Below are 27,361 nucleotides of genomic sequence, written 5' to 3'. Positions count from 1 at the left end.
CCTATTCAAACTCAGTTTCAAAAATAACAGCAGATGTTTTCGTTTTTTTAACATTAGTTTCTTTAATAATTCATTCCAGTACATGGTTTAGGAATTACATATTATCAATTAAACGTGTACACGGAGTATTTTACTGGAGGAAAGGAACTAGAATGGCACTCACTACGACACAGATCAGACAAGATACAAAGACTCTCTGTAAGCTCACCGATCCCAAACATAGACACTTTCATAAGAGAAAATCAGTCACGACTGTAACCAAAAGAAGATATTAAGAAAAGAAGAGATGTAAGGTATGAAAACATAATGAAACATATATATTTTATAATATATTTATATATATTGTAGCTTTTATTTTTTTTAAAAAGAAACTAAAATAAGAAGTGAAAAGCAATAATAATAAAAAAAAGAAAAAAAAAGAAAAGAATAAAAAGAGTAATACTTTTTGAGATGTAATGAGGTTTTATTTCAGCTACTATCGTTACTGAGACTGCTGCCACTGCTAAGATCTGGCCGTTCTCTTTTGTGAATCTGCTCGTGTGCTTTGAGATGACCTGATTGGCTGAAATTCTTCCCGCAGTGTTGACAGGTGTACGGCCGTTCGCCCGAGTGAATTTGCTGGTGTGCTTTAAGATGTCCCAAGCGACCAAAACTTTTGCCGCACTGGGTGCAGCCGAACGGTTTTTCCCCGGAGTGAATCTTCTCGTGTGTTTTGAGGACCCCTGAATTGCTGAAAGATTTGCCACACTGGGCGCAACTGTACGGCTTCTGGCCCGTGTGGATTTGCTGGTGATTCCGGTAACTCGTCTCTTTAGTGAAGCTCTTGCCGCACAGCGAACAGCAGAAGGGCCGCTCTCCCGTGTGGCTCAACTGGTGGGCTTTGAGTTCCTTCGTTTGACTGAAGCACTTTCCGCACTCGGCGCAAGTGAACGGCTTCTCGCCCGTGTGCAGCCGCTGGTGCGAGCGGAGGTCGTCCGCTTTGGTGAAACCCTTCGGGCAGTGTGCGCAGGTGTAAGGTTTTTGCCCCGTGTGGATGAGCTGGTGCCTTTTCAAGTTACCGGCCTGCCCGAAGCTCTTCCCACATTGGGAGCAAGTGTAAGGCCTCTCGCCCGTGTGGATGCGTTGGTGAGTCTTCAGGTTACCCAGGGTGCTGAAGCTCTTCCCGCACTGAGTGCAAGAGAACGGCTTCTCACCAGTGAGGTTGCGAGGTTTGCGTGGCCCGTGGCCTTTTGTGCTGGTTTGGTTGTGCGCAGCAGGCGCTTTGTTGGCCTGGACGGACGTCAGTTCGTAAAGGTTTCCAGAGGGGAAATCAGAGTCCATTTTCCCCATGCCGTCGATGACGGTCTCGGGCCTGAGCTTGTTGAGCTCGGTGCGCAGCTCCGCCATGTGGATGGACTCCAGGCCGTTCATCTCGGTTTTGATGTGGCTGGACATGAGGTTGGGTTCGTACTCGGTCTTGATGGCACCGAGCTCGCTGGCGTAGTAGCTATGCAGGTCCGAATGCTGCTCCGACTTGATGTATTCCAGGCTGTCCGAGACGTGGGTGATGTAGTCGAACACCAGGCTGGGTTCATAGTGTGACTTGTAGGAGTCCAGCTCCGTGCTGTGGAAGGAATGGAGGTCGCTGTGGTGCTCCGATTTGATGTAGTCGAGGCCGCTGATCTCCATCTTGATCTGCTCTGAGCCCAGCTCTGCCGTGCACAGGGGCTGAATCACCGAGAGGTCCACCGTGCTGATGGGGTCGAGGTCGGGCTCGCTTTTGATGCACGGCAGCATAGCCATAGGCTCCACGATCTCGGACGCCAGCGAGCTGAGCGTAGGCGTGCTACATTCTGACGAGAGCATGGTTAAGGTCGGCGTGACGCACTCCGCTCGCAAAGAGTCAAGTGGCGGAGAGTCGCATTCCGACACCAAATTATTTAGTCTTAAACTGATGCATTCTGTCTCCAACTCAGCCATCCTGGTGGAAGCTAGTCCACCGTCTGATCGAAGCTTCCGTTATGAGTAATATACCTTACTTTCACAGAGATAAAAGCGGGATTCCTGAGCGGGGATTGTCACTGCTGCAAAGGCAACCTCTGAACTGGGTTAGGAACAACCGTGAGTCCCCTGGCTCCTGGATGGAGAGGAAACAAACAAAGAAAAACATTAAATGTACAGCATTTAAACCGCATTTGAATGTCCCTTTATTAGTATAAAAATCATAATAACTTCACAAAATATTTTGCACAATGGTACCAAAATTCCATATCCTGTTGTTAAAGTACTTTTGAGCCCATGTCAACATCAAATAATTTTTTGGTGGTGTGTTCCACAGGAAAATTATGTACCAGTGCAAAACGCATTACCAATGACGGAGGAGAACCAACACATGCCTAGCAACAGTTGGTGTTCTTTCTGTGGAATAGTTTTCCATTTAAGATTTAAATCAGACTTCGGACTTATTTGTCATTTTGGGCATTATGATTTAGAAAAGTTGTTTTAAGTATGGTCTTTCTATGAAATGTTTTATGTGTTTTTCTTTTCTTTTCTGTAAACCACTTTGGCCTACCTTGGTAGTTTTGAATATGCTTTATAAATAAAGATTGAGTTAAGTTGTGACTTGGTGGACAATTTCATATTGTGATCTTTTTTATTTCCCAACAAACATAAATGAAGCTTTTATAGCACTAATAAAAAATAATGAAGAGAAAATTATGCACATTAGGTGTGTACTTGATGCTTTATCTATCTACCTATCTATCTATTTATTTGCAATGGAGAATGATGGGAAATATAGTTTATTCACACAAGTTTCATCACAGACCTGGTAACTGACTAGCTTTATTGCAATTCATAAACAATGAAGAACATTTATAACTATATTGTACAAAGAACAATGTACAATTCACAATTACATCTTATGACTTCAAGCCATTTGCTTCTTCCATTATTGATTTGATTCAGTTATGATGTTCAGTTTTCCACTGGTAATTTCTATATGCTGGCATTTATTTGAACTGAACACACAAATGCAATTATTCTGACACGACTTGAAAGGACCATGTGCAAGACTTTGGCTGTCAAAATTGTATCTACACTAAGGTCAAAAGTTTAAAAAGTAATGCTAGATCAAACACCAATTCACTTGATTTGATATTATGTACATACTTCAAATGTCATTTCAAAATGGCTGTTTCTTGAATGCATGTGACAAACCTGCTTATGCGAAACTCAAAATTAGTTGACACCTTTGGTATATTTTGGTTCTGCAGTAGGCTACACTAATAAATGCTTATAGCATCAGCTATGAATGAAAACATGAACCTGTTAAATGACACATCACATCAAGATGTCAAAGTCAATCTGACACATTGGAGAATCATTACAACCAGATGTTTACATTAGAATTTTTTATGAAATAGTTACACAAAATATAAATACCAAGCAAATTTACGAGGGAACAAAACAAAAGAGGGAGACTCAAGCTTATAAGTGTATAATTACAACGTCGTCGCGTCATTTGTGTAATTGTGTGTGCCGATTGTCTAGGAGTACACGTTTTGGGCCGGCGAAAATAGGAAGACAGAAAAAAAAAAGATAAGAAAACTTTATGTCGATGTAGGCCTACTTTGTAAAAATGCGCAAAAAAGGCTCGTTGATTTTTACCGAGAATCACTGAGCAACTAGTCAAGGTAACATAGCTTCGCTAGTTCGCCACGCATCATGCACTTTTCTGCTGCCTTTCTTGAATCTGGCGGCGTTTTTGCACACAATAAATCTTGTGCAATTTTTTTTCAGCAAGAGAACAGTTTAATCCACGACGCCTGGTAACGGCGAACGTGTTATACAAGCACAGAACGGGTAGCAAATAGCGGGTATATCGGCATGCAGGGCGCGTTTCGGTGATTCCAGCGGTGGTGATGAAGAACGTACAAAGACAGGAGGGTGAAAATGCCACAGCTTCAGCATGCGCGAGCCAGTGGCCATCTTGTTTGTAGCTGAACGTCGCTGCATCAGCCAACTGAACGATCCGCTGAGGGAAAGTTGAGCCAGCTGCAACTTTCGAAAGCAAACGTCGATTCGTTCACCTTTGCATAACAATGCAAAACGCTCGCTGCGATAGAAGAGCGTATGTGGTGAGTTGCATGACTTGCGCGGTACATGCACACTCTCATCACTACCTATCAGGAGACAGGAGGAGGGAAAAAAAGATGAAGACAGGAGAACGCGAATAAAAACGCTCGTGAGGACGCCTCGGCGATGTTTTACCTGTTCATTGCTTTTTTTTCGGCCGTCAACGCGCCGAAGCGGAACCCACACCAAACCCCTGCCGGACCCGCCACGTCCACCTCGGCCCCAGCGTCCAGCAGCCTCCCTGTCGCACACACTCCTTCTTTCCCCCTCTCTCCTCCCTCTCATTGACTAATTCCGCTTCGTTTTCACTCTAGTTGTCGCTTTCCTCCGTTTCAGCCGTTGTACTTCCGTCGTAAAAATGTAAATGCGCGCGCAGCAGTACCGTTTTCTAAGCAGCTACTTTGTTTACTTCCGACAAATGCTCGTTTTCGTGCGTATTATCAAAGGACGCACGGTCGAGGGAATTAAATGAACATCTGCACGTACTAAGCAAATAGTGTTTTGTGCAACCAGATGTGGTTTTTCATACTCTTGCTCATTAAGTGCTATCATCATGCATCATCTGAAGGAACACACATCAGCAGTTACTCATGACAAAAGCTGAGTGCTAGAGAGGAGCATCACATGCCCTGACACTCCAGAGTTGTTATGAAGTGGATAGATATTGCATGGTTATTAATCAAGCAATGATGTGTAAATTGAGACCTGCATTACATTGCACATGACAAGTGGGCCATTAGTAATAAATAAAATATAATTTGATCCTATTATTTTTGTCTTTTATGCATAACATGCCTATAATATAAACGCTTTCATGCACAAAATACAAATTGCTGTATACAAAATATTAAAAGTAAATGGTAAAAATGCAGCAAATAAAATGTATGAGAGGTGTTGTGGATGTTTTACAAAGCCAAAACAAATGAAAAATGCAATAAATTAAATATTGCATTTGCCAAACAAGGTTCTTAACCTGCAAAATGGTGGGTAACAAATGGGAATATTCTCACATTTGTTACCCACCTTTTTTGCAGGTTAAGAACCTTGTTCAAATTTATGTAGGCTATAATATGATAATCAATGTCTCACTTTACCACTGAATGACTTCTGTACAAAGAAATTGTCAATCTCATTCAATTCAAGCGTTATCATTCACAAATGTGTGAAGAAAACTTTATATATTCATCCTGTAAGTTCTTTCTTGAAAAGAACAATTGGATATCTGTGTCACTTGCTCTAAGAAACAATGCTGTGAAGGTTTACTTTGCATTATGCAGCAATTTCCACAACTGATATGAATCAAATTGCAAGCATCACACATCTGTTACTACTTCGTACATCACAATAGCATCAAACAGGAAGGCTTTTTCAAATTGCATCTAGCTGGAGGACTTTAGAATTTATTATAAAGCTAAAAACACCCTTAGGGATATTTATTTGGTTGTCTTTTGCCCATCTGTGGATCCAGGCTTCGGAAAAACATTCATCTCTCATGATCTCAGCTGTAGTCCATAGAGTTTAGAAACTCACCCAACTCAAAAATGCACTGTATGAAGGAAGCAGATTTTATGGATGATACAAGATACAATTCAAGACTCAGAATGAAAAATGACAAAGGATGTAATGGATGCAATTTTCCACCTTTTAATGTATTGCCATAATTCAAATGTACAACTACTTCAAGTCACAGTAAAAGATATTTCAGTGATAGAAAAGAAATCTTCTTTTTTTTCTAGGTAAAATCTGGTTACAACAGGCATTCTTAAGATGTAAAACAAAATCATTCAACCAAAAACTAATATACCCAACTTCCATATTGTAACAATTTCTGATCATTGACCAAATTTTGTGCAACATTGAAAAGAATTAGATTTAGTATTGATTTTCTGTGTATGTGGTTCATAATTACCTGGATCATAACAATGATTTCCTGCAAATTACACTGTAAAGAAACTGTAATTGCGTTAAATTTTTAACGTACAATCAACTTGGATGTTTAAGTAATTTCAACTTAAATTACATTAAACTGACTTAAAAAATGAGTTGTCAAAAAACATACATTCTCATAACTTATTGATCATATTTTTTACAGTGTAACAAATATGAATTCAGTAGAGTTTTCATTAATCACCCTAACACTCCCCCCCCCCAATTTAGAGATGTTTATTTCAACAAAATTATTACTAATTGTAAACGCTAAGGCGTGAATTAAAATTTAACGGAGCACTAGTAATTGTCTATTTTCACCATGCAACTATATGAGCATTTAGAGAAAAGATCCTGAAGTAATGAACTGAGCAAACAAACAATCTGATTCCAATGAAAAAGCTTTCAGACTACCAACAAAACTGAGGTATGGATGTGTGGAATAACAGTGCAAAATATATACCGGAGTAAAAAAATTAAGGAAAAGTTAATGGTACAAACGTAATACTTGGCATTTATTGGTCAAATGCGGATCCTCTATAATCCATTCAGAGCTACTCTAACACAACAGAAAACTACTAAACATGATCCATGGAAAAGAGTTGATCCAATTGGTCTGAAGAAGAGTTCTTTTCAATACAATGCAATACAGGTTCTTAATAAAAACAGATAAAAGGAGTCATCATGCAAAACATAAAACAAAACATCAAAATGCTCAAGTAGTTTGTAAGAATAATGCAGTTCTCTGGGAGAATGAATGAATGCAAAGCTCTTAAAACTAATTTTTCTGACTGTTTGGCATTCGGTTACTGTTGATTTTGCTTCATAAAAAAGGGTACAAAAATGAACAGGTAAAAGCATTCTTACAGGATATCAATGCTGGTCAATCGAGTTATTATCATCATGATCAACTTCATGGAAAGTCAGTGACTGCAAACTGCATACACGCACACACAAACAATTTTAGGCACTACATACCACACAGTTGCAATGTCTTTTCTTTTCTTTTTTTTACATGAGACTGCATTACACATTCACCATTACTATCAGAATAAACAGCTGCACCCCAAAGAGATTTTACATGCGCAGTTTCTTTAATTCATGGTGATAAATAGATGGGCGTACATTGGGCCATTTCACTGCATTCAATTAAATGCAAAATTCTAGTCCTTCAATATTAATTTAAATGTTTGATTGTAACCCAGAACAAATGGAAATATAACAATATCACCAGACCCTGTTCAGTCATTTGGATCAATCAACTATAATTGACCCAAAAACGTAAAATCTGTAATAATTTACTCACCCTCATGTTGTTCCAACCCTGTATGACTTACTTTCTTGTGTGGAACATTAAAGAAGATATTTTGAGAAAGCTCAGAGTAATTTAATTTTTGGGTGAACTATCCCTTTCCAGTATTGTTCTCTGCATCGATGGAACAAACAGTTTTTTTTTTTTAACAATCTTAATTACACAGAAGTCAGATCTGACTAGCATTAACGTGGATAAAGAGAACTACTTCAATATCTATAGTTGACTGTTCAGATGAAAGCACTAAGCACGAGACAGGAGGAGTTCTGGTAAGTTCTTATCAAAGACATGGTGCTAAACAATGAATTAATCAGCTTATTGAACGGTTAAATCTAGGCACTAGCAACAGATGATGTACTTCATTATAGTCTACTAATGAAGTTAAGGGTGTGTTGACACTTGTAGCTTGGTTCGGACCAAAAAACACATTTACTCCTAGTCCACTAAGCGTTCCCCTGGTCTCTTTGGTCCATGTTGCGTTCATATTTCATTTGAACAGCACCAGAGTTCCTTTAGAAGTGGAGCGAGACCCATGTTTTCAGCGGTCTCGCTCCGCTTCGTTGAGGCACACCAGAGTTCAGATGGCAGCGTTCACACTTATTCAAATGAACCGCAGTAACAGAGCAATCGCACCAGGGTTCGTTTTTACCGAACCAAACATGCCAAGTGTAACACACCTTAAGATACTTTATAAACCTGAAAATAAGCTTAGACCCTGTCCCAAATGGAACCCTAAGCCCTTGCAATCTTCCTCCAAGTCCGCACTTTTGTGCCGTAATGTGGACTAAACTGACATGTGCATGCAGCAGCCATTGCAAGTTCACAAGGCTACAAGTGCACAATGCGCCATTTGGGACAGGGCCTTATAGGTTCATAATGGAAAAAAACAAAACACAAAAATTACAATCTTTTAAGAGCATGCATGTTCAAATAAGGTTCCCTTCATTGTAATCTTTGGGTGCAAGTTCTTGGTACCTTCCTACAGAGAGATATTAGGTAGCATTAAACAAAATAAGCCACATTTTTAAATCCACAATCAAATAATAAGTATGCCATCAGCAAGTCCCGTTCCATTTGTAAACGTTTCTTTTGAACAGGACCTTAACTCCTGATATTGCAGAAATCCCAAAGTATATGGTCCCATCGATGAGGTATTGATCCAAGAAGTAACAGTAACACCTTGTACTTTTTTTCCCATCATGCTTATTACCGACAAAGATGATATTGTAAATCTTCAGGGAATGTTCGTAACAAGTAGGACTTCGCTGTAAGCGTTCCCTTCGATTTAGGGCATAAATTGTAAGTGCAGGGTTCGTCTGCCTCTCTGAAAACTGTAGATAACAGCTTCTATAAGGAAGACTCCATATTTAGATATATGCCACCGATGCTGGGAAAACCAAATATCACAACCAGCAACTGAGCCTTTCTCAAAGATCAAGATGTAGAGCCATGCAAACACTACAGCACAATCAGAACAGGAAGACGCTACTCTAGTTGAGGATACTGGGAAAGTCAAATCCGCTTATAGTCACTGAAACAAGAATATGAAGGGCTAGGAACTTCTTTCCAATAACCATTTCAAAGTACTTTTCTTGTCCTAACACCAACTTCATCCTTAGACTCATTGCCTCTTGAAGACCGCTTCTTGGTTGTGTAAGTCATGCAATGATGACAATTGTGCAACTTCAAGTCGGAAATTGTAAGCTCTCCTCTATCCATGGTGAAAGGTTAAATAAAAAATTTAGAATCGGACATACAAGTCAAAACCTTAATTATATAAAAAATCCAGTATTACATCTGAACATAAGAGGTATTTCATGTTGAGTAATAAGTCAGTAAGGAAAAGATGGTCGATTTAATCGCAGGAGACGCATTACACTATCTCTTGTTCATTTTTACACATTTAAAAAGTTTGTTAAAAAAAAGACCATGCTGCAAGGTATCCATCAACTGCTCTCCTTTCCTTTTCCATGATAGTTTTATGTAACACATGAAATATTTACAAAGTTTTAAGATCTTTTGAGATCTATTATGACAAGATTACACCAAATGGAAAAAGGAAATTCTTCAATCCTTATGGTGATGTCAATATAGCCCTACTCTGATATTTACACCGTGTACACAGCTTGTTACTGGTATTTGTTCCTTACAATTTCCCCCCAAATTAGGGAACCAAAATGAAGGGGAAAAAAACATTTTAAATCATGTCAGATGACAAATCCTTTTATGTCCGAGTACCTTTCAACTAGCAAAAAAGTCTACGCGTTTTTTGTACTTCCTTCAGTTCTTGAAACTAGGGATGCTCCGATAGATCGGCCGCAGATCCGATCTCACAAACCGATCCCAATTTGATGACGTAAAGAACAAGATGACGTCAAACTTTAGAGCGCCAGTCACCTGCTGTCCTGTTCTAAAGAAATATCACGTGTAGGAACAGATGATGCTGCTGTGAATAAGGTCTATAACGAACCTGATTTCGCTGCCTCTGTCGTCTGCTCTCGGTGTCTGAGGCAGGGCTCAGGCAGCTCCTCCAAACACGTGTACACACACACACACACACTGAAGATTTGTCCTTCTTCAGGTCAAATCATATATTCGATTAAAGCGATATCTTTGTTCGTAGTATCCTTTCAACCTTTTAAAGGGATTTCCCATGACTGGCGTCAACTCTGTTCAATGCACTGAAGAGAAACATCAGCTTCAGAGTAACCCAGGTGACCTTTTGGTAATCGATTAAGCTTTGTAAAGTGGCGCTCAAAGTTAAAATAATTTCAACATCTTGTGAAGCAATAATGTAACTGCACTGACTGACAGCCTCCAATTATGTTCAGTTATAAAGTCTTGTAGGCTCTTTAATAAGCCAAAGTATCTTAATATGGATGGTGTTTTGAGTAAGCTGTTTCTAAAATGGCCTATCAAATTGTTCAAATCAATATTTGTTGTGCTTAATTGATTCTCAATTAAAACAAATACAAACTACTGTAAATAATATAACCAAGGCAACATCTGTGGTATTACTTTATCTGAAAAAAATGTTAACAATGACAGTCAACAGAGAGCGTACATATCACTTCTATAAAGCTTAAATGATAAGAAATCGGTAGTCGGTATCGGCTGCAAAAAAATCCTGATCGGAGCATCCCTACTTGACATGAATTTGAAAGTCTGACTCTTCTCTGAAAAGCAACAAACATTTGAAAACCTCCCTTTCCATTTGGTAAATTTCCCCTGAATTTGCTCCATCTACACGCTCTTATATTGCTTTGTCCGTGTGCGTCCGTAAGTGAGCCTGAAGCCTTGAATACTGGGAGAAACTCTTTCCACATTGTGGGCACTGGTTGAGCGTCTCCTCGTGCGTTTGCCGGTGAGCTCTGAGAAGATGCGGTCGGCTGAACTTTCTGCCGCACTCTTTGCAAGCATGGGATTTCCTCCTACCTTTGGGCTTCGAGGACTCACACCTGCCCATTGCCTCGTCGTCATTTTCGTTGTCCACCTCGTCTTCATCCTTCACTTCCTTTTTCTTATTCAGCAGGTTACTCTTTGAACCTTTGCCGACTTGCGAATCAGCTGGGTCCACGGACACTTCTTGACTGGGAACACCATCCATGGACTCGTCGTCATCCTCGAGCAGCTGGGATGGAAGCGTCAGGAGTCTTTGCAACATAGACGGGGATCTGATTTGAGAGTCGTCGCCTGTATATAAAAAGAGTGCGACTTGAAACATGCTTTTAAATTATAACTGCACGAGATCATCAGCACAGTGCCACCTACCTGTGGAGCTGACGACAGGAACGCCTTGTGTGTTTGAGGATAGAGAAACGACCTCCATATCATCTACCTGCAACCAGGGCGGCTGACCCACCTCAAGCTCCAGTTTCCTTTGAGTGGCCAAGCTAGACGGCATGAGCGTCTCTCTAATTAGGCTGTCCATGTTAGTTACCGAGCCCGAGCTCAGCTCGGTGCGCTCCTCCATACTGGTGGTGACCTCTTTGATTTGCCAGAAGTCACTGCACCACTTCTGCCCAAAGACTTTGTCCAGGATGGGCATCCAGTCTTGAGCCACTGTAATGACAGTCTGCTTGTCTGGTTCTGTTGACGGAAAAATTATAATTAAGGAGGAAATGAAGAACAATTACTTATTTTTAAGCTTAATTTACTAAAAACAAGCTCATTATTAGGGTTATACACTGGACTAAACTGGAAATCCAAATGAATTTTGCTTGCTGATTTAGCAATCAAGGATCTAGAGGAGTTCAGTTGTATTTCATTTGTAAATAATGTAGAAATCTCTTTTCAATCCATGGGACATTTCGCAAAGTGACTTTTCCTTTGAAAGCAACAACTTAGAATTACAAGTTAGAATTAAATTGTTAGAGTAACTGAAAAACAAAATCATGTTTCAGCACAAGCACTTAGGTCTGCGGCTGTTTACATCTGGCCACTTCATGCGTTTTCTGTGATCGGATAGCTATCCGATCATGAAAAGACCAGGGGCCTCATTTATAACCATTGCGTACGCAGAGGCCCTAAAAGAGGCGTACGCCACTTACGACGCACAAGTTGTGACTTATAAAAACAAACTTGACGGGAAAATTTGCGCACCTGCATGCAAACTCTGACCCATGCGTACGAACATTTTGGAGATGGAGCAGTTTGGCGACACCGATGGTGAGCTGGAGTTAAATGTTTTTTTGGTCACTTTTAGACAGAAAATCTAAAGAAAATTATACATATACAGAAAGATAATATAAATATAATTTCACAAACCAAGCCTATCACATGAAGCAAACGTCCATCCCTTCTTAAATGTCCACGCCAGCGAGCGCGTTTGGCTGTTTAGTGAAACTGACCGCACAGCATAACGCATCTGAAACCGTAAATCTTCATTATAAGTCCTAATCATAAATACAGTTCATGTTCACAATAACAGTTTAAATAAATAAAACAATGATTTAAACTTTGTTTTACTTATGTTGTAAAGATTTAGATTAAATATGCCATTCTGATTAATGTAGTTAAACGCTTAAATTACATAAAATCATTACTGAGAAGTTACAAAAAAAATTATATTCAATAAATAGAAATATTTGTTGTAGATGCAATGCTTTCAAACACTTTTCCTCTTGCATGCTGTGTTTTAATATTTTAACTAAAGAGATAATTGCTTATCATGATAATAACAAATTTTCTGAGAAAATGGTTTTGTGCAAATAATGCACAACAAGGTCTATCTGTTTCCATTAAAAACATAAATCAATTAAAAATACTCTTTGGCCAGTGGAAAAGATTAAGAAAAACTTTCTCCGAAATGTATTTTACACTATTTGATTTATTTATTCAAAAACAAGGCAAGGATAGGCTACTGGTTTTTATTAATGTAACTAATGTGACAGCACAGTCGCATTTCATATTTTCCTAATGTCTTGTACCGTTAAACATGTTATGACGTGGATGAATAATCATATGCAAATGATTTGCAGATGAGGATATGCATAGTAAAACTAGGCGTTGTAAGCTTCATATATGGTTGTTTCGGGGAGGAGACGCATGTGCGCACAATCCTCCGCTAACTTGGATTTATAAAGTGAATTCTGCGCAGGTTCTGGCATACGTACGGTTTTATAAGTCTGAATATTTTTTTGCGTACACCATTTTTAGCTTTCTGGCGCACGTACACTTTTAGTAAGGATCCTACGCACAGTTTTATAAATGAGGCCCCTGGTGTAAATGCCCTCCGAAACTCATTCGAGACAGATTTTTAATCCGATCGCTCAAACCACTTCAGGAGGTCTGGGCCGCATTCCATTCGAAACTGGACAAGTGTAAATGCATCTGTCTACCACATATGTATATTTTACTCCTCCCAACAATGCTTAAAAAATAAACGTGAGAACGTGTTATGGATTATATGACATGTCATAGCCAGACATGACAGCGCTAGATGATGATCACAGCAGATGAGCAGCTGAGCATCTATTCATCAAGCCAATGTGCAAACTATCGCAAATCAAAGTGAAAAAAGTCGCTTAACGCACAATCATCTTCATTCAAAGTAAAGAAACAAAATGATCTTACCAGTGCTGTTGCCACTCTCTCCTATTGCGGTCTTTGAATTTGAAATTAGCTGATGATCAATAAATAGCAGCTCGTATAAGTTGCTTTCGGTGACGTAAACTCCATTAAATCTGCATGTAGCGCGGGAATTGAAGATCTGATTTAGATCCGTTTTGCGAAAACACATTTGTACTGTGGTACTGTGTACTGTTACACCAGGTGTAAATGGAATCGTTTTGATAAACCAGTTAGCTATCTGATCAGTAAAAACACATGAAGTGACCAGGTGTAAACAGGCACTTATTCACTTACTAATTACCTGCAATACAGGCGATATCTGTCTGAAGATGTTTAAAGTAAGCAATCTCTGGAGACGAATTGTTGGCCAGGTCTGCTTTGTTTTTACATAAGAGCTTAAAAATAGAATTCTGAATGAAACTCAAAGAACAGATGGCAAAACAAAGTATTTTTGTTTCTGGTCTGTCCACTGTTGAACAATAAACTGAGGCATGCCAAAATAATGTGTTAATAACGGGAAATTCAGTTTTGGTGTGTTGCTGTTTTTGAACGATGGGCATATTTTACCTAAAAGATACGTGGATTTTTCTATTGATCGTGGGAGCTATTATTATTACTCAAATCACAAGAAAATTATGCCAAACAGCTGCATATCCAGCCTGATATCCAATCACAATGTAGGAACACTGTTACATTGACATTCAGTTACAGTAAAGTATTACTGTCAGGGTAGTCTGCTGAATCCTCCGCAACTTAGCTCTCAGAACTGATCTGAAAGACAGTTCAACTGGACCAAACAAATTGCATTTGTACAGTTATCTGGTTTTCATAATTCTTTTAGTGAACCGTGAGCTAAACAACTCAGACCTTGCATGCAAATAAACAATGTTATCAGCAGGCACAATTCATTTGGATTAAATTCTTCCCACATTGTTCCAAACAAAAATGAAGCAATTCTATCCAACTTTACACTTCTGTATGTTAAAAAAAACACTTTTAATTAGCAAGAATGCTTTAAATTGATTAAAAGGGACACTAAAGACATTTATAATATCTATTTCATATAAATTATGTATTTTTGAACTTTTTACCATTGGTGGGCTCAGTTTGATCCTTTCCCCGCCCTTTTTTGGGTGATTGGTCCTGCAGGCCTTTCGACTCTTGTTTTTCTACTTTGGAACTGCTTGGAGAGGCGGAGTAATTTTCAAAGTCTTCCGGTACCAAAGCAACCACGTCACTGGTTGCCACTATGTTCTTTTCCTGTAGCTGCTCTTTCAGTATGTGGTTTTCCCGCTCCTTATTGGTGAACTCCAAGAGCAGGTCATCAAAGCTGTCTTCCACAATTTTGGTCAGCTCACAAATGGCGAATTCCAGCACTCGTTCCATAACAGATTTTAACTGACCTTAAAAATGGAGACAAAATGGGGGACATCATGATATATTTACTTAGAAAAAATCTATACGGTGAGGTTCTTATGACACAATCAGTTAGTTACTGCAAATAAACCCTCCAATCTCTCTCTGCACCATCCACACACCGAAGAGAACTGCACCAAATAAGACCGCTGGCTGACATTTATGAGAATCACACCAATTTGCTTCCCTCCTTACTCTCAGCAAGCAAAAGTTCAGATTTAAAGCCTCAATTACACTGTCAAGATTTTAAAGTAATCTAAGAAGAATGTCACTACCAAAGGGTTTCTCTCAATGGAGATGGAGCAGGGATCTCTGTTATACTGTATAAGATTGAGTGGTATATAATAACATTTGGCATAACAACAGCAGTTTGGGGGCCTGCAAATGCACCTTTTAAAAAAAAAATACTGCACTAATGATGAAAATCTGCAACATTCTAGACAACATGAAATATCATTCACAAACCAGTTTACTTCTGTTATATGATGAATTGCAAAATGAAACCAGATATTCAAGAAAAAGAAATGTACTAGTACATGACTTGACTTGATCCTCTGGCAATTGGATGGATCATGCAAAGTGGTCTATAGGCCCTGTTTATATAGGCTACTTAATATTAAGATGCGTTTTGGTCAATCGGATCACAAGTAGACGGGGGATACACACACCCATTTACACTTGGTGTTTTAATCTGTCTCTTTTGTCTACTTTCAATCACTTTACATTTGGAAGTGGGCGAAAGTGGACAAGCTCAAAACGTTTTAGACCCCATTTACACCTGTATTTAGCGTTGTCCACTTGTGATTGGACTGACGAAAACGCATCGTAATACCAGTTGCAAACAGGGCTTGCAGTATCAGGAATGGTACATCGTGCTTGGTAAGCTATGCTTTTCATCTTCAAACCAAAATTAGGTCTTCAGCCGACAAAGTTTAAATCCCATCTAGCTAGCGCACTTCCGATACGGTTTACGCATCAGGTCAATAGGTGGAGAGAGTAGGTGCTCTTTTGTGGTTCGAACACATGTACACTACGAAACCAATCCGGTCAAATGCGTTTTTGACTACCTCTGGAAGTGGTCTAAAGTGGACAAGCTCAAACTGTTTTAGACCCCGTTTACACCTGTATTTATCATGGTCAACTTGTGATCAGAGTGACGAAAACGCTTCTTAATGCCAGGAATAAACAGGGCTTATATGACAGGAGAGAAACTGAGGGTGTGTTCACACTTGTAGTTCAATTCGCTTGGTTCGTTTGGTCCGGACCAAAAAAAAACATTTAGTCCTGGTCTTCACATTGGCATTTTAAGATAGAATCTAAAGATGCTGAAAATAAAGGCATAGGGATACGTTTACAACCTGATTGGTCTGCTTTTATTATGTAAATTTCACAACAGAACTTATCAAACATCCAAAACAATGCTGTGTTCTGGGCTAAGTGCACTTGTGTGTGCGTAGCCTACATATGATGGTATGTGGACCAGCTGAGAACTCGTGAAGAGCCTTTAAAATGTGTAAAGGAACAGTGGCAGGAATCCCTCCATTACACACACAAATGAAGATCTGCTGCAAGGAGACGCAGTTCTGATGCCTGTACCGAACAGTGATGGGCAACATTGTGACTATGACGAGAAAGAAAGGAATTATTGAGCATTCCTGCTTAGGGTTAGGGGTGAGTATTGTTTCTTGTCCTGTTTTTGGTTCGTTAACATGTCTTTGGTGCATGTTGCATTTATATTTCATTTGAACCAGACCAGAGTTCGTTTGGAAGTGTAGCGAGACCCATCTTTTCAGCGAGCTCAGTCTACTTGTTTGATGATGCGCACCAGAGTTCAGATGGCAGCGTTCACACTTATTCAAATGAACCGCACTAACAGAGCAATCGCACCAGGGTTCGAATCAAACATACCAAGAGTGAACACAGCCTGAAAAGAAAGAGCGCTCTGTGACATCAATAAAAAAAATTTAAAAAGTAGTTTCATAGGCTTTTATTTATTTGGAATAATGAGAACTAATGAATTATTCACAAGCATTAAAAAATGCATTAATATCAATTTCGATTTAATTTTCAGGGCTCAACAAATAAAGATTTTTTTCGGGCCCAACCATTAAATATGACCAAACAAAAAGGTATTAAAGGTATTATTTTAAAACACTCCTTTTCTGATGCTACCAAAACTGTCGCCAGTCATTCTTGCATTGTCTGCAGATTTTGAATTTTTACAAACAACACAAAATACATCAGATTATGTCTGCATAAAACGTTTCAACAAAGCAGTGGTTTCAAATGTCCTGGAACGATCTCACACTGACACCGGGTTAGTGGGTCATGCTTACTGTTGAGCCCTGATGTTGACTTTAAAAAAGCCACAATTGAAAATAAAGATTTACCTATTCAAATGCAATTTTGAACTGTATGCAAGGTAAATGGAAATATCTAATATTTGACTCTACTCTAGTGGTGTATCTATATCAAAGAAATTAAATGGGCACTGTTGAAAAAACGTATGCATTACCAAAGACTCTCATGATACACCACCCCAAACCCCAACCATGGATACCCTCCGCAGGGTCTGGAAGGTGTGGCTTCTTCTAACCACATCCATTGGCTAAAATGCAAGGTAAGGACACCCTCCCCATGGCTACCGTCACCGCAGTATGAAAAGCAGCGCTAACGAGCAGCTCAACGACAGAAGCGTCATCACCCAGACCAGCCATTGGCAGCAGTCATAAAAAGTCAGCCACACTCCAAACATCAAACTGTCTGTGTGTACATGCCCACACAGGCCTGAGGACTGCTAAGAAAGATTCATTTCAAAGACCAGACATCAAAAACTTCCTTAAATGATACGATTCCACTCAACAAAGACAAAACATTCTGTCTAAAACAATGGCTTGTTGTTCCCTACAGTCTACTAAGAACAATTCTGCAGACTTGGACACTTCCTTCCACAGAGGATTTGATTTTAAAAACAGCCCCTTAACTTAAACGGCTTCTATGGATGAGTTTATCTTAATGGCTATCTGAACTATAGCAAGAAAATAAATAAGTTAGACTTACAAATAAGACTGAAATCCAGCTTTTACTATTAGTGATGTTTTTAGATCAGGGTTGCTGGTTTATAGCTGGTCTAAGATGGTCATAATTTGGTGCAAGCTGCTAGACCATCTTGGACCAGCAAGAAAACGGTTTAAGCTGGTTTTTGAAACATGATGTCTGGTAAACCAGCTAACGACCCGCAAGAAACCAACTAACGTTACACAAAAGCTAAATCTAAAGCTGGATTTTCCATCAGGGCATGGTTTGGATTTAACAGCTGGGTTATTCGTGCCACGTTTCTGAAATGTACGGGCGTTTAACCACAATTAGGGAATTGAAATGCATGGGTGGAATAAAAGGGACCAAGTTTATTATGACTTCCTCCTTCCGTTCAAAATGGTGTTTACCCTTGTTTTATAAACCTCGTCACTGCGTACCAAGCCATCTAGTCAGATTTGCATTGTAGCTAAACATAAGCGCTTCAATAGCAAATTTTATTGTACAATATATAAAAGGCATTTAGTTATTTTCTACTCAATAAAAAGACAGTTTTAACCTTACCAACTGCTCGCCCTTTCTGTTCACGCCTGAGCGTTTCAGACTGATCGCCACATTCAGAGCTCTGACTGGGGGTGTGTTGCTTTGTTCCATCGTTCGAGTCTGTTTTTCTTTTAGACGCATTGTTTTTGCCGTTCCCTCCGTATTCTAGCTCCCGAGACTGGAGGGTTGCCCTTAAACGCTGATTTTCCTGCTCTTTGGTTGCTGTTTCCAATAGCATTGAATTCAAAGTGGCCCCAACAGTCTTGGTGATTTCCTGAACGGCGAGCTGCACAACCTGCTCCAGTGCGGACTCCAGCTGACCTTGGAAAAACGAAATGTAGAGGGACCCGTTCATGTTTACAACCGCTCCGTTGAAAGACCTCTGTCATTCTTCCTCTTCCCACCCCCCGAAATATACTTAAATATACAGCAGTCTCCCAGAACAACTGCCTAAAAAAACAACAGTTACCCCTTTCTCGAGAAACACATCGTGGACATGTATACACCCCTTAGTGGGCTGTACCGTAATCTACACCGTGAAGTCGCACAGGGAGTCAAAGTAGTCCAGAAGCCCATTAGAGGATCTTCCCTCAGACGACCACTTCGCCATTTTGCCCCACATTTGAAAACGTCCTGCGCACATAACCCAGAAACAAACCGTGGCAAAACACTGTTTCAACGTTCAATAAAAGTAGTTTGATAAAGCCGTTTAGTAGGTTTGTGCATCCGACGTTTTGTAGTTTTGGACTGAGGTCGAGGGGTGAGCATAAATGATCCGATCAATTTAAAAAATATTTAACGTTTAGTAGATTATAGCTACTCAGTTATTGCCAATTATATCCAGTTATGCACTACTTTTTTCGTGCATCATATTTCGATTTTCCAGCATACTTATTACAAAACGTTTTATGGTGCACTCCTCTACTTTGATTACGGTAAAACAGCCGCTGCATGATCTAAGAGGAAAGCTGGGCGAGTATCATGGTAGATTTCAGATTCAAACGCATGTTGTGGTGCATGGTGCGTTGAAATTGAGCTGCCTGCCAGCGTATACTTTTCCAAGATAATTATAGTGGGGTTTAAAAAAATATATATTATTGCATGAGAAACATGATTTTGAGAAAATAAATCCATGGATATTATTAATGATGTCATTATTTATTATATTGACCACGCCCACAAACATTTGAGATAATAGAAAAGTTCATGATGTCTTCTTTAAGGTACAATATGATGCTAGACTTACACTGGACAAAAGCATATGACTGAATCTGTTAAATTTTCAGTTAGGCTTACTGGAGCCATTGTAAAAGTCACTCATTCATTACTTCCACAAGCTAAATATTGTCTACCTTCTTGAGGCGACCCGCTTCATGTTAAACAAAAACAAACTAACGTTTATTAGGCTACTAATATGACTGCATCTCATCTCATGTAAATGTTCATCATTTTCAAGAAGTGTTGTTCGTTTCCTTTTGTGTAAAACCTTTTATATTAGTTTTTGAAGTTGTAAACGGCAGGAAAAGAGCTCCCTTGTCGCATATAAGATCTGTGGGCACAAATATACCACAGCCCCGGTTCCTGTTCCTACCAACTGCAGAGTGCAGAGGAAGAAGACAGGACTCACACCAACAGTGTTACCTAAACTGCTGGTCTTATAATGGGGCAAAGCGATAAAGCTAATTTGAGGTATTCTTTCTGTAGATATAATGTAGCCTACAGCTGTACACAGGATAATAGTTGATTGTTCAAGATCATAATCATTATTTAATTATTAATTAATTTTGTAACCTACATATTGTTAGGTTTTCCAGATGATTTCATCTAGAGTGAGCTTTTGAGAAAACTGATCCTACACGCAATTTTCTAAACTCACTGTTTAAATTTTAAACAGTTTGCTTTTTCCACTTCTCTCTTTTTTTTTTTTTTTGGTTAGCAGGTTAAGTGCATTCATGCAGTGTCCAGCCATTAAACTTTAATTTAAGGATTAAAGTCCGATGTTTATCACAACTGTACTGTTCTTGACAAGTCTTTAAAGTGACAGCACAAAACTAGTTATTTATGAGTACAAACATATTCATAGCCTATTTTAACACGACTTGGTAGCTGTAAGCTATTACATTAGAAAAATACCGTTTGAAAGCTACGACTACGTTTGAAAATACATTTCAACCAATATTTATTTGTCATTTTCTATTATGAAAGATTCTGTGTAATTTGAAGCATGAAAGCCTCAAAGGCATGAATGATTCAATCATAATAATAAATAGAATATTTATGTAAATCATTTAAAATTGACAAATGAAGGAAGGACCTATTTAGTAATTATGAAATAATATTATTGTTGTGCAAGTTTTGTGATGTCATTGCCTATAGTGCATGTAGCTCATGCAATACTGAAGATAAACCATGTAAAGGAACAGGGCTTGTTACTACTGATGTGAATAAGTAAATAAGCATGACAGATCAGCAGAAATGTAATCATACCATGTGGGGGCCACAATATATATATATATATATTATTTCACTCTATTTAAACAAAACTCTGTTTCAAAGTCTGCAGCATATGTTTCTTGCTCTAAAAAAATCTCAGTTTTCAAACAGCAGGGGGTGCAGTATGATAACTGTATCAAATAAAACACTGTTTTATAGCTTAAAATCATCCATTTTAGCATGCATGATGGCTAAAGTACCGGTAATTGCATTAAACCTTTTCAGTGGAGAACAACAGAACAAAACAATGCCTGGAGTAATTAAAAGTAATCTTGTTAGGGATTATATAAACAATTATGTTTACATTTAAGTAATTAAGATGTAAAAACAGCTGCTAGAGTTTAAGGTAAAGACCTCCATTAAGCACAAGGTGACAATCGCTATGTCATAGGTCCTCATGGTCTCATAGACCTTCAAATCGTTTAAAACAAATTAAAATCATTTATTTCATTATTACAGTGCAATGTGCAGTGGATGGTTTGGTCTGCTATTCTCCACACCAGCAGAGACCAGTTGGAGGATGAATCAAGTTGATCCATTTTACCTTGATGCTCCTAATAGGACACTATTCAGTTCTTACAGCCGTGCACTGAAATGACAAGGACATCCCAGAAAAACAAATTCAGAGCACTTCTCATGAATTAAACATGCAGAATGTCAAATCAGCTATTATAAGTAGAGCTGATACCTTGCTTTTTAAGTTTTAATCTAGCTATGTTACTTAATATGTAGATGTTTGCCTGAACAACCACTGGCTCTGCACCCCTATATCTAAACTCACTACATCAGACTTATGTGCCCTGGAGAAGCTTGTGTTCTGCAAGTGAACAGCACCTTGTGTGCCATCTAAAAGAGGCACACAATCACATTCACGGACCTTTACCTTGACTGTTCCATGCTGGTGGAACGACCTGTTTTACTGAACCCGAGCAGCCATTTTCAAGAAACGGCTGAAAATGCATCTTTTTCATCAACACTTGACCCATTAATATTAATATTATTGTATACCTATATATATATATATATATATATATATATATATATATATATAAACAATTGCTAGACTAACTGGGACTAGTCACATGCAGCACATTTTGTTGCCCTAAATGTTATGTAAATGATTTTGAAACCTCCCGCCAATATGAGCAGTGGAAAATTATAAGTGATCTAGGAGCTTTATACAGCTTTTTACTGAAGATGCCATTGAAAACACGGTAAGTCTATCCCTCACATGCAGTCTCACTTTTATACCTGACATGGCGGTGCTATGAATAAGGTTTATTGCAGTGGTGAATGAGGTGGAATAGCTGCAGGTATGACTTCAGAACACGGAAGTCTAATTTGCCGCTGGTTCCTTCGAGATTTTCCTGGTTTTATAAAGGTTTTTTTCAGATTATGAGTAAAATTAAACCTGTGGTAAACAACTTTTGTTCTACAATGTACACTGCACACACTCACACCCCAAGCTGTCTTATCTAGTTACTTATTAGAAACATGCATAGGCAAAAATGAACAGCTTCAAAATTATTATTTTCACTATGGGTGTGTGTAATTTACGTTGTAGAACAAAACAAAGTATGTTTACACAGGCTTTATTTTACACCTAAATCATGGAAAATCTAGAAGAAACCAGCTGAAAATGAGTCTTCTGAGTAGTAATTACTCCACAACCGCTAAAAACGTACATTCTATATAGTGTTAATCTGAATAATCTGGACGTAGGCCTGGTACATTCGCCATGTTGCCCTTATCACATGCCCTACAGTGTCACCACCATTCACAAATCCTCTTCCGTGGCCTCATGGGATAGTCAAGTGTTCATGCACACTTCAGAATCTCGCCAGAAGTAGTCTTTTTTGAGTAAGCCTACTGTGAATTCGGACATTTACCGTAATGACATACTAGGTAAGTATTTTCTACCAATGCTTTATCTAATTTATTTTATAAGTCTAAAAATATCCAGTAATTTAAAATAGAATTTCTATTGTTTCGTGTGAGGGCGAAACTTCTCCCATTGCATCCGCTTGTCGGAGAAAGTGTTATTGGCAGTACGAACTGACGACACTGAAAAAATGTTATGTTGACTTTACTTAATTTTATTATGTCAAGGGATAAAATTATCTCAATCCAGATATATGTTTTAAGTTGAGTGTACTTATATTTTATAAGTAATTTCAGATTAATTATATTCATAAGTTTAGCTAAATTACTATGAGTTGAATTTACTCAATTGTTTCACGAATCAGCCTGTGAATCTCATCAATGGTGACAATTATAAAATATGCTGCAGTTCAAATTAAATTCAGTGATTCAGGTCAAATGATTGTGAAATAATGATTGTTAAATAACAACCAACACCATCAAATCATTTTTTCAATTTGTCCAACTAGCTGTTATAACTCAGATATACCAGTCAAACAAAATCTAAAATAAATGAGTAAAGGGTCAAGACACCATCTAAAACAAACACTAATCTCCATAATGGCGACACAAAATTACGGTTTTCTCCTTCCGTGATTCAGCTTGTTAACATCAGGAATCTTCAATGTTGGCAATAAAAATAAAGACTTATTACTTCTTCTTTGACGTCTGTCTGTTATTTTTGTTTAAAATGCATAGGGATTTTGTATTGACCATAGCTCTGGATCACAGTGTCAAGGGGGCGGGCTCATTTTACTCAGACGACCAATCAGTCTCTCTCAGTTTACTCATTTGAAAATGGTTAACTTTTAATGAATTATTTTGATTAATTATTACTCAATTCTAATGTGTTACATTTAATTAATAATATTGCCTGTAATCTGTTGCCACAATTTTAAATTAAACATTTTTTCCCAATTTCTTTTAATTGAATACAATTAAATTGTTTTAAATAAGGGCAGTGAATTTGAAAATTAATAATAAAAAATAAGTAGGATTAAATAACACATTAAAATCAGTGAAATTAACCAGATAAAAACATATAACATTTACAAAAGGTCAGAATACATTTTTTTTCAGACTTTTAAGTTAAAGGCTAACCTAGCAAGATCTTTTTACTGTTGCTGTTTTATTCGATTTAAATATCTAAATGTTAGTTAGAAGAAGTAAAATAAAAAATAAAAACTTTTAGGCTATCAATCTATACGATGGACATCGGTTATGCTCATCTTTGCTCATTCATTTGAATCTATCTTGAGTAAAACGGCTCATAACAAAGCACATATAAATGACCCGAACCGGAAGTGATGCGACCTGTTACAGAATAAGGAAGTTTGTTGCGCATAACCCCAGTTTGGCGGGTTGGCCATCAGAAAGCTGCTTGGTTTAAAAGTGACTTGACTTCTGTGGCTGTGCAAACTATGCTTCAGGCATTGCAACACTACTGACAATGGACTTTTTCACCAAAATGTCGCTAATGTGACCACGCCTTTAACATTTTACTTTAGGGATTTGACATCTTAAGAACAAGAATAATGCATTGTAGACTATGTGTATACTATTATGGGATCCTTATTTAAAGCTTGAAAGCATCAGTCCACATTCATTGTAATTGCATGGTAAAGTAATCAGGACAATTCCTAAAAATAGCCTACTTATTTTGTGTTCCACAAAAAAGAAAGTAAGTCATGGGTTTGGTATGATTGGTATAAGGAGAGTAAATGATGACAGGTTTCATTTTGGGTGAACAACTCATTTATTTGAAATAATTTTTTTTTACAAACAATACAAATATAAAATTATAGAATTTTAATGGGAGAAAAAAAATCTTGAGTGTGTTCTTCGATTGTAAACCCCTGGGGTCACTTGCCAGCCACTTGCCGGAGTTGTGCCAAATCCCAGCCAGATTATTACCCCAGTATGGGTAGGTTTAGGATTAAGCGTAGGGGTGGGGTTAGGATTAGGCAACCAGGTAGCAGGGGGGTAATCATTTGGCAGGGAGTTCAAATTTGGCACAGGGACTGCTGTAGCATTGAGATGCAGCTTGGCAAGCATTTAAGATAGACTGCAAGTTTCTCCCTTCACTGCCGCTGCACTCAGTGACCTGTACGCGGGTCATAAATTGCAGTACAGAATGCAAAACATCAAGGCCTACTGCAGCAGTGCGCTCAGCACAGCCTAACAATCAATTCAATAGTGTGTTAAAGAAAAAGTTCAGCCAAAAATGAAACATCTGTCATCATTTAGGAATGCAAACCAACATACCAACGTTCCATTAGTCTATGTGACTTGGCATTTTCTTCTTTTGTGTGATGTGCACGTGATACAAGTTTGAAATGATAAAATTACAGACTTTTTATTTTTGTGTGCGCTATCACCACATCTTGCATTAATCGATCTTACTAGACTCAATGAGAAGGGATAGTTAGTCTGTCACGTGATCCACACAATGCAACACGTTAGAGTTTGTTTGTTTATACACATCAGGTAAGGAGCAGATGCCACCTCATGTATTTATGTTTGTTATTTAGTGTAGCTTAGATGGCGTTTCTTTGCCGGAGAATTGTTCATTTTCATGTATTATTTCTTTGTTAGTGTAGGAATATCAAAGGGGTTAAAGTTAGTGTGTTTTGTTATGTTTATTTCTTTGCTTTAGCACCGCTCATTGTCCCTTTCTCCTGTGCTCTGCGTTTTGTTTTATTACTTGTGTATATTCGGTAAATAATTATTTATTCACTTTGCCTCTGTAAAAAAAACATTGGGTGTATTATTATGGCCTACTAAAAATAATTCAACTATATCTGTCTCTGTCTTTTTCATCTCAAAACAAGTTATCAGTAACTGAACCTGTTTTCTTTTCTTTTTATTCATTTTTCTAAATTTAATAGATATGTTACTTTCCCTTTTAACTCTAGACCTATTTAAAGGGGGAGACGTAACACTCAGTAAAGCTTGTATTCAGATCACAGGCCTGTCACACTGAAGAACTCTACAACTGATGTAACATCTGGGTCGAACTCGGCTACGCTGCTGGTGTAAATGGGTTAACACACATTCCACAGCAAGCCTTCATGGCCTAGATCACAATCAGGACTAAAACCAAGATCTGATGCTGCGAGGCCCTGGTAACCGAGGTTATAAGTTATATATATTTTAAATGCACATTGGTCCCAAAACGCAAATTGCTATTTGTGCCTTTAACAAAGTTTGTTCATTATAAATTGGTCAAATATGACTGAGTACTAATTTAAAGTGGATTTCAGGTGTGCCAGAGGTACCGTGGCTGTTTTGATAGCTGCTTGAATGAGCAAAAAACAGAAAGCGAGCTTCAGAATGAATCTAATCACATAAAGAGTTTTCACTGATCAGTGGCAGAATGAAACCAGTAGCGAAACCTTATTGTTTTTGTGGATCGGATGAAAAAATATCTCGTCTCTAAAACAATTTTATTTTAAGATTGTCAGAGCTTACTTACTATTCAAATGAATTTGCATTTAACAACCTCATTGTTTTTTTATTTTTTTATTATTTAAAATCTTATTTAATCCTAATTACTTTCATTTTGAATAAATCAAGCTATTGTCTTCCTTAAAAAATATTGGACATAGTTAGCTTGCATGAAACTCTGTTGTGTAGGAGAAAAGGGCTGAATACATCAAAATGTCCTGATATCTAAAAGTATAAACATGAAACATGAAATTCCCCTCAGAGTGGTTTGGTCTCTTCTGACGTACATTGATCTTCAGGTAGATGTTCTGAAAGAATAAAGTAATAAGCCACCAGAGCAGAAAGATACGTCTCTCTGGAGGAGTCAGCATGTTCCTCATCTCACAAAAAATATCAGCTGCATAATCAATCTGCAAAGAGTCAAGGTATTATTTCTGTCACTTCAAGTGACCTTTTTAAATATACTGGGTGAAATATCTCTGTTATACTGGAATCGAACTCAAAGGTGGGTCATTTTGACTTTGGCAGGCGATGTCTTGAAATTTGTCTTGAATTGCACTTTGACATAAAAAGCGGTGCTGCATTAAGATACAAAATCTTCCAGGGAGTCAACAACAATTTCACTCATTAAAACATATATAATGCATAAAAACGTATGACCTGGTTGCGAGGTGGAGGCACCGTGGATCGAACTTGTTGGTCGAGCACATTCCACAGATGCTCAATTGGATTGAGATCTGGGAAATTTAGAGGCCAGGGCAACACCTTGTTCTTCATCATGTTCCTCAAACCATTCCTGAACAATGTGTGCAGTGTGGCAGAGTACATATCCCCCTGAAAGAGGCCACTTCCACCAGGGAACACCATTGTCATGAAGGGGTGTACCTGGTCTGCAATCATGTGGCTCGTGTCATATTGATGTCCGCAAAAATGGCCGGAGCCAGGGTTTCTTAGCAGAACACTGGCCAGAGCATCACACTCCCTCCACCGGCTTGTCTTCACCCCCCAGTGCATCCTGGTGCTATCACTTCCTGATGTAAACGATATACACGTAAATGTCGTTCACATAAATGGGACTCA

General features: G+C 38.4%; 2 protein-coding genes across 2 annotated transcripts; both read right to left on the bottom strand.

Annotated features, from left to right (window-relative positions):
* Positions 1 to 349: 349 nt before the first annotated feature.
* On the bottom strand, positions 350 to 4,406 carry LOC143701594 (uncharacterized). Its single transcript, XM_077195012.1, has 2 exons — positions 4,252 to 4,406; positions 350 to 2,116 (listed from the first exon to the last, which is right to left on the bottom strand). The coding sequence occupies exon 2, from the start codon at positions 1,957 to 1,959 to the stop codon at positions 469 to 471; it is 1,491 nt and encodes a 496-aa protein (XP_077051127.1). The 5' UTR covers positions 1,960 to 2,116; positions 4,252 to 4,406; the 3' UTR covers positions 350 to 468.
* A 1,331-nt stretch (positions 4,407 to 5,737) lies between these two features.
* Positions 5,738 to 18,947, bottom strand: LOC143701595 (uncharacterized). The gene is made up of 4 exons (XM_077195013.1): positions 18,443 to 18,947; positions 14,518 to 14,829; positions 11,126 to 11,443; positions 5,738 to 11,047 (listed from the first exon to the last, which is right to left on the bottom strand). Exons 1-4 carry the CDS (start codon positions 18,774 to 18,776, stop codon positions 10,608 to 10,610), a joined length of 1,404 nt encoding a protein of 467 aa, XP_077051128.1. The 5' UTR covers positions 18,777 to 18,947; the 3' UTR covers positions 5,738 to 10,607.
* Positions 18,948 to 27,361: the final 8,414 nt, after the last annotated feature.

Source organism: Siphateles boraxobius, unplaced genomic scaffold, assembly GCF_051911475.1.
Source record: "Siphateles boraxobius isolate OS27281-9 unplaced genomic scaffold, OSU_SipBor_1 33, whole genome shotgun sequence".
Taxonomy (NCBI): domain Eukaryota; kingdom Metazoa; phylum Chordata; class Actinopteri; order Cypriniformes; family Leuciscidae; genus Siphateles; species Siphateles boraxobius.
The sequence above is the reverse complement of the archived record's forward strand: the minus strand, read 5'-3'. Positions and strand labels throughout refer to the sequence as shown.

Excerpts from the sequence above, each read along its gene's own strand:
- LOC143701594 (XM_077195012.1), bottom strand. The coding sequence starts at position 1,959 with ATGGCTGAGTTGGAGACAGAATGCATCAGTTTAAGACTAAATAATTTG.
- LOC143701595 (XM_077195013.1), bottom strand. The coding sequence starts at position 18,776 with ATGAACGGGTCCCTCTACATTTCGTTTTTCCAAGGTCAGCTGGAGTCC. Across the intron at positions 14,830-18,442 it reads ACAGAAAGGGCGAGCAGTTG|GTCAGTTAAAATCTGTTATG; the intron begins GTAAGGTTAAAA and ends TCCATTTTTAAG. Across the intron at positions 11,048-11,125 it reads TCCTGTCGTCAGCTCCACAG|GCGACGACTCTCAAATCAGA; the intron begins GTAGGTGGCACT and ends TTTTATATACAG.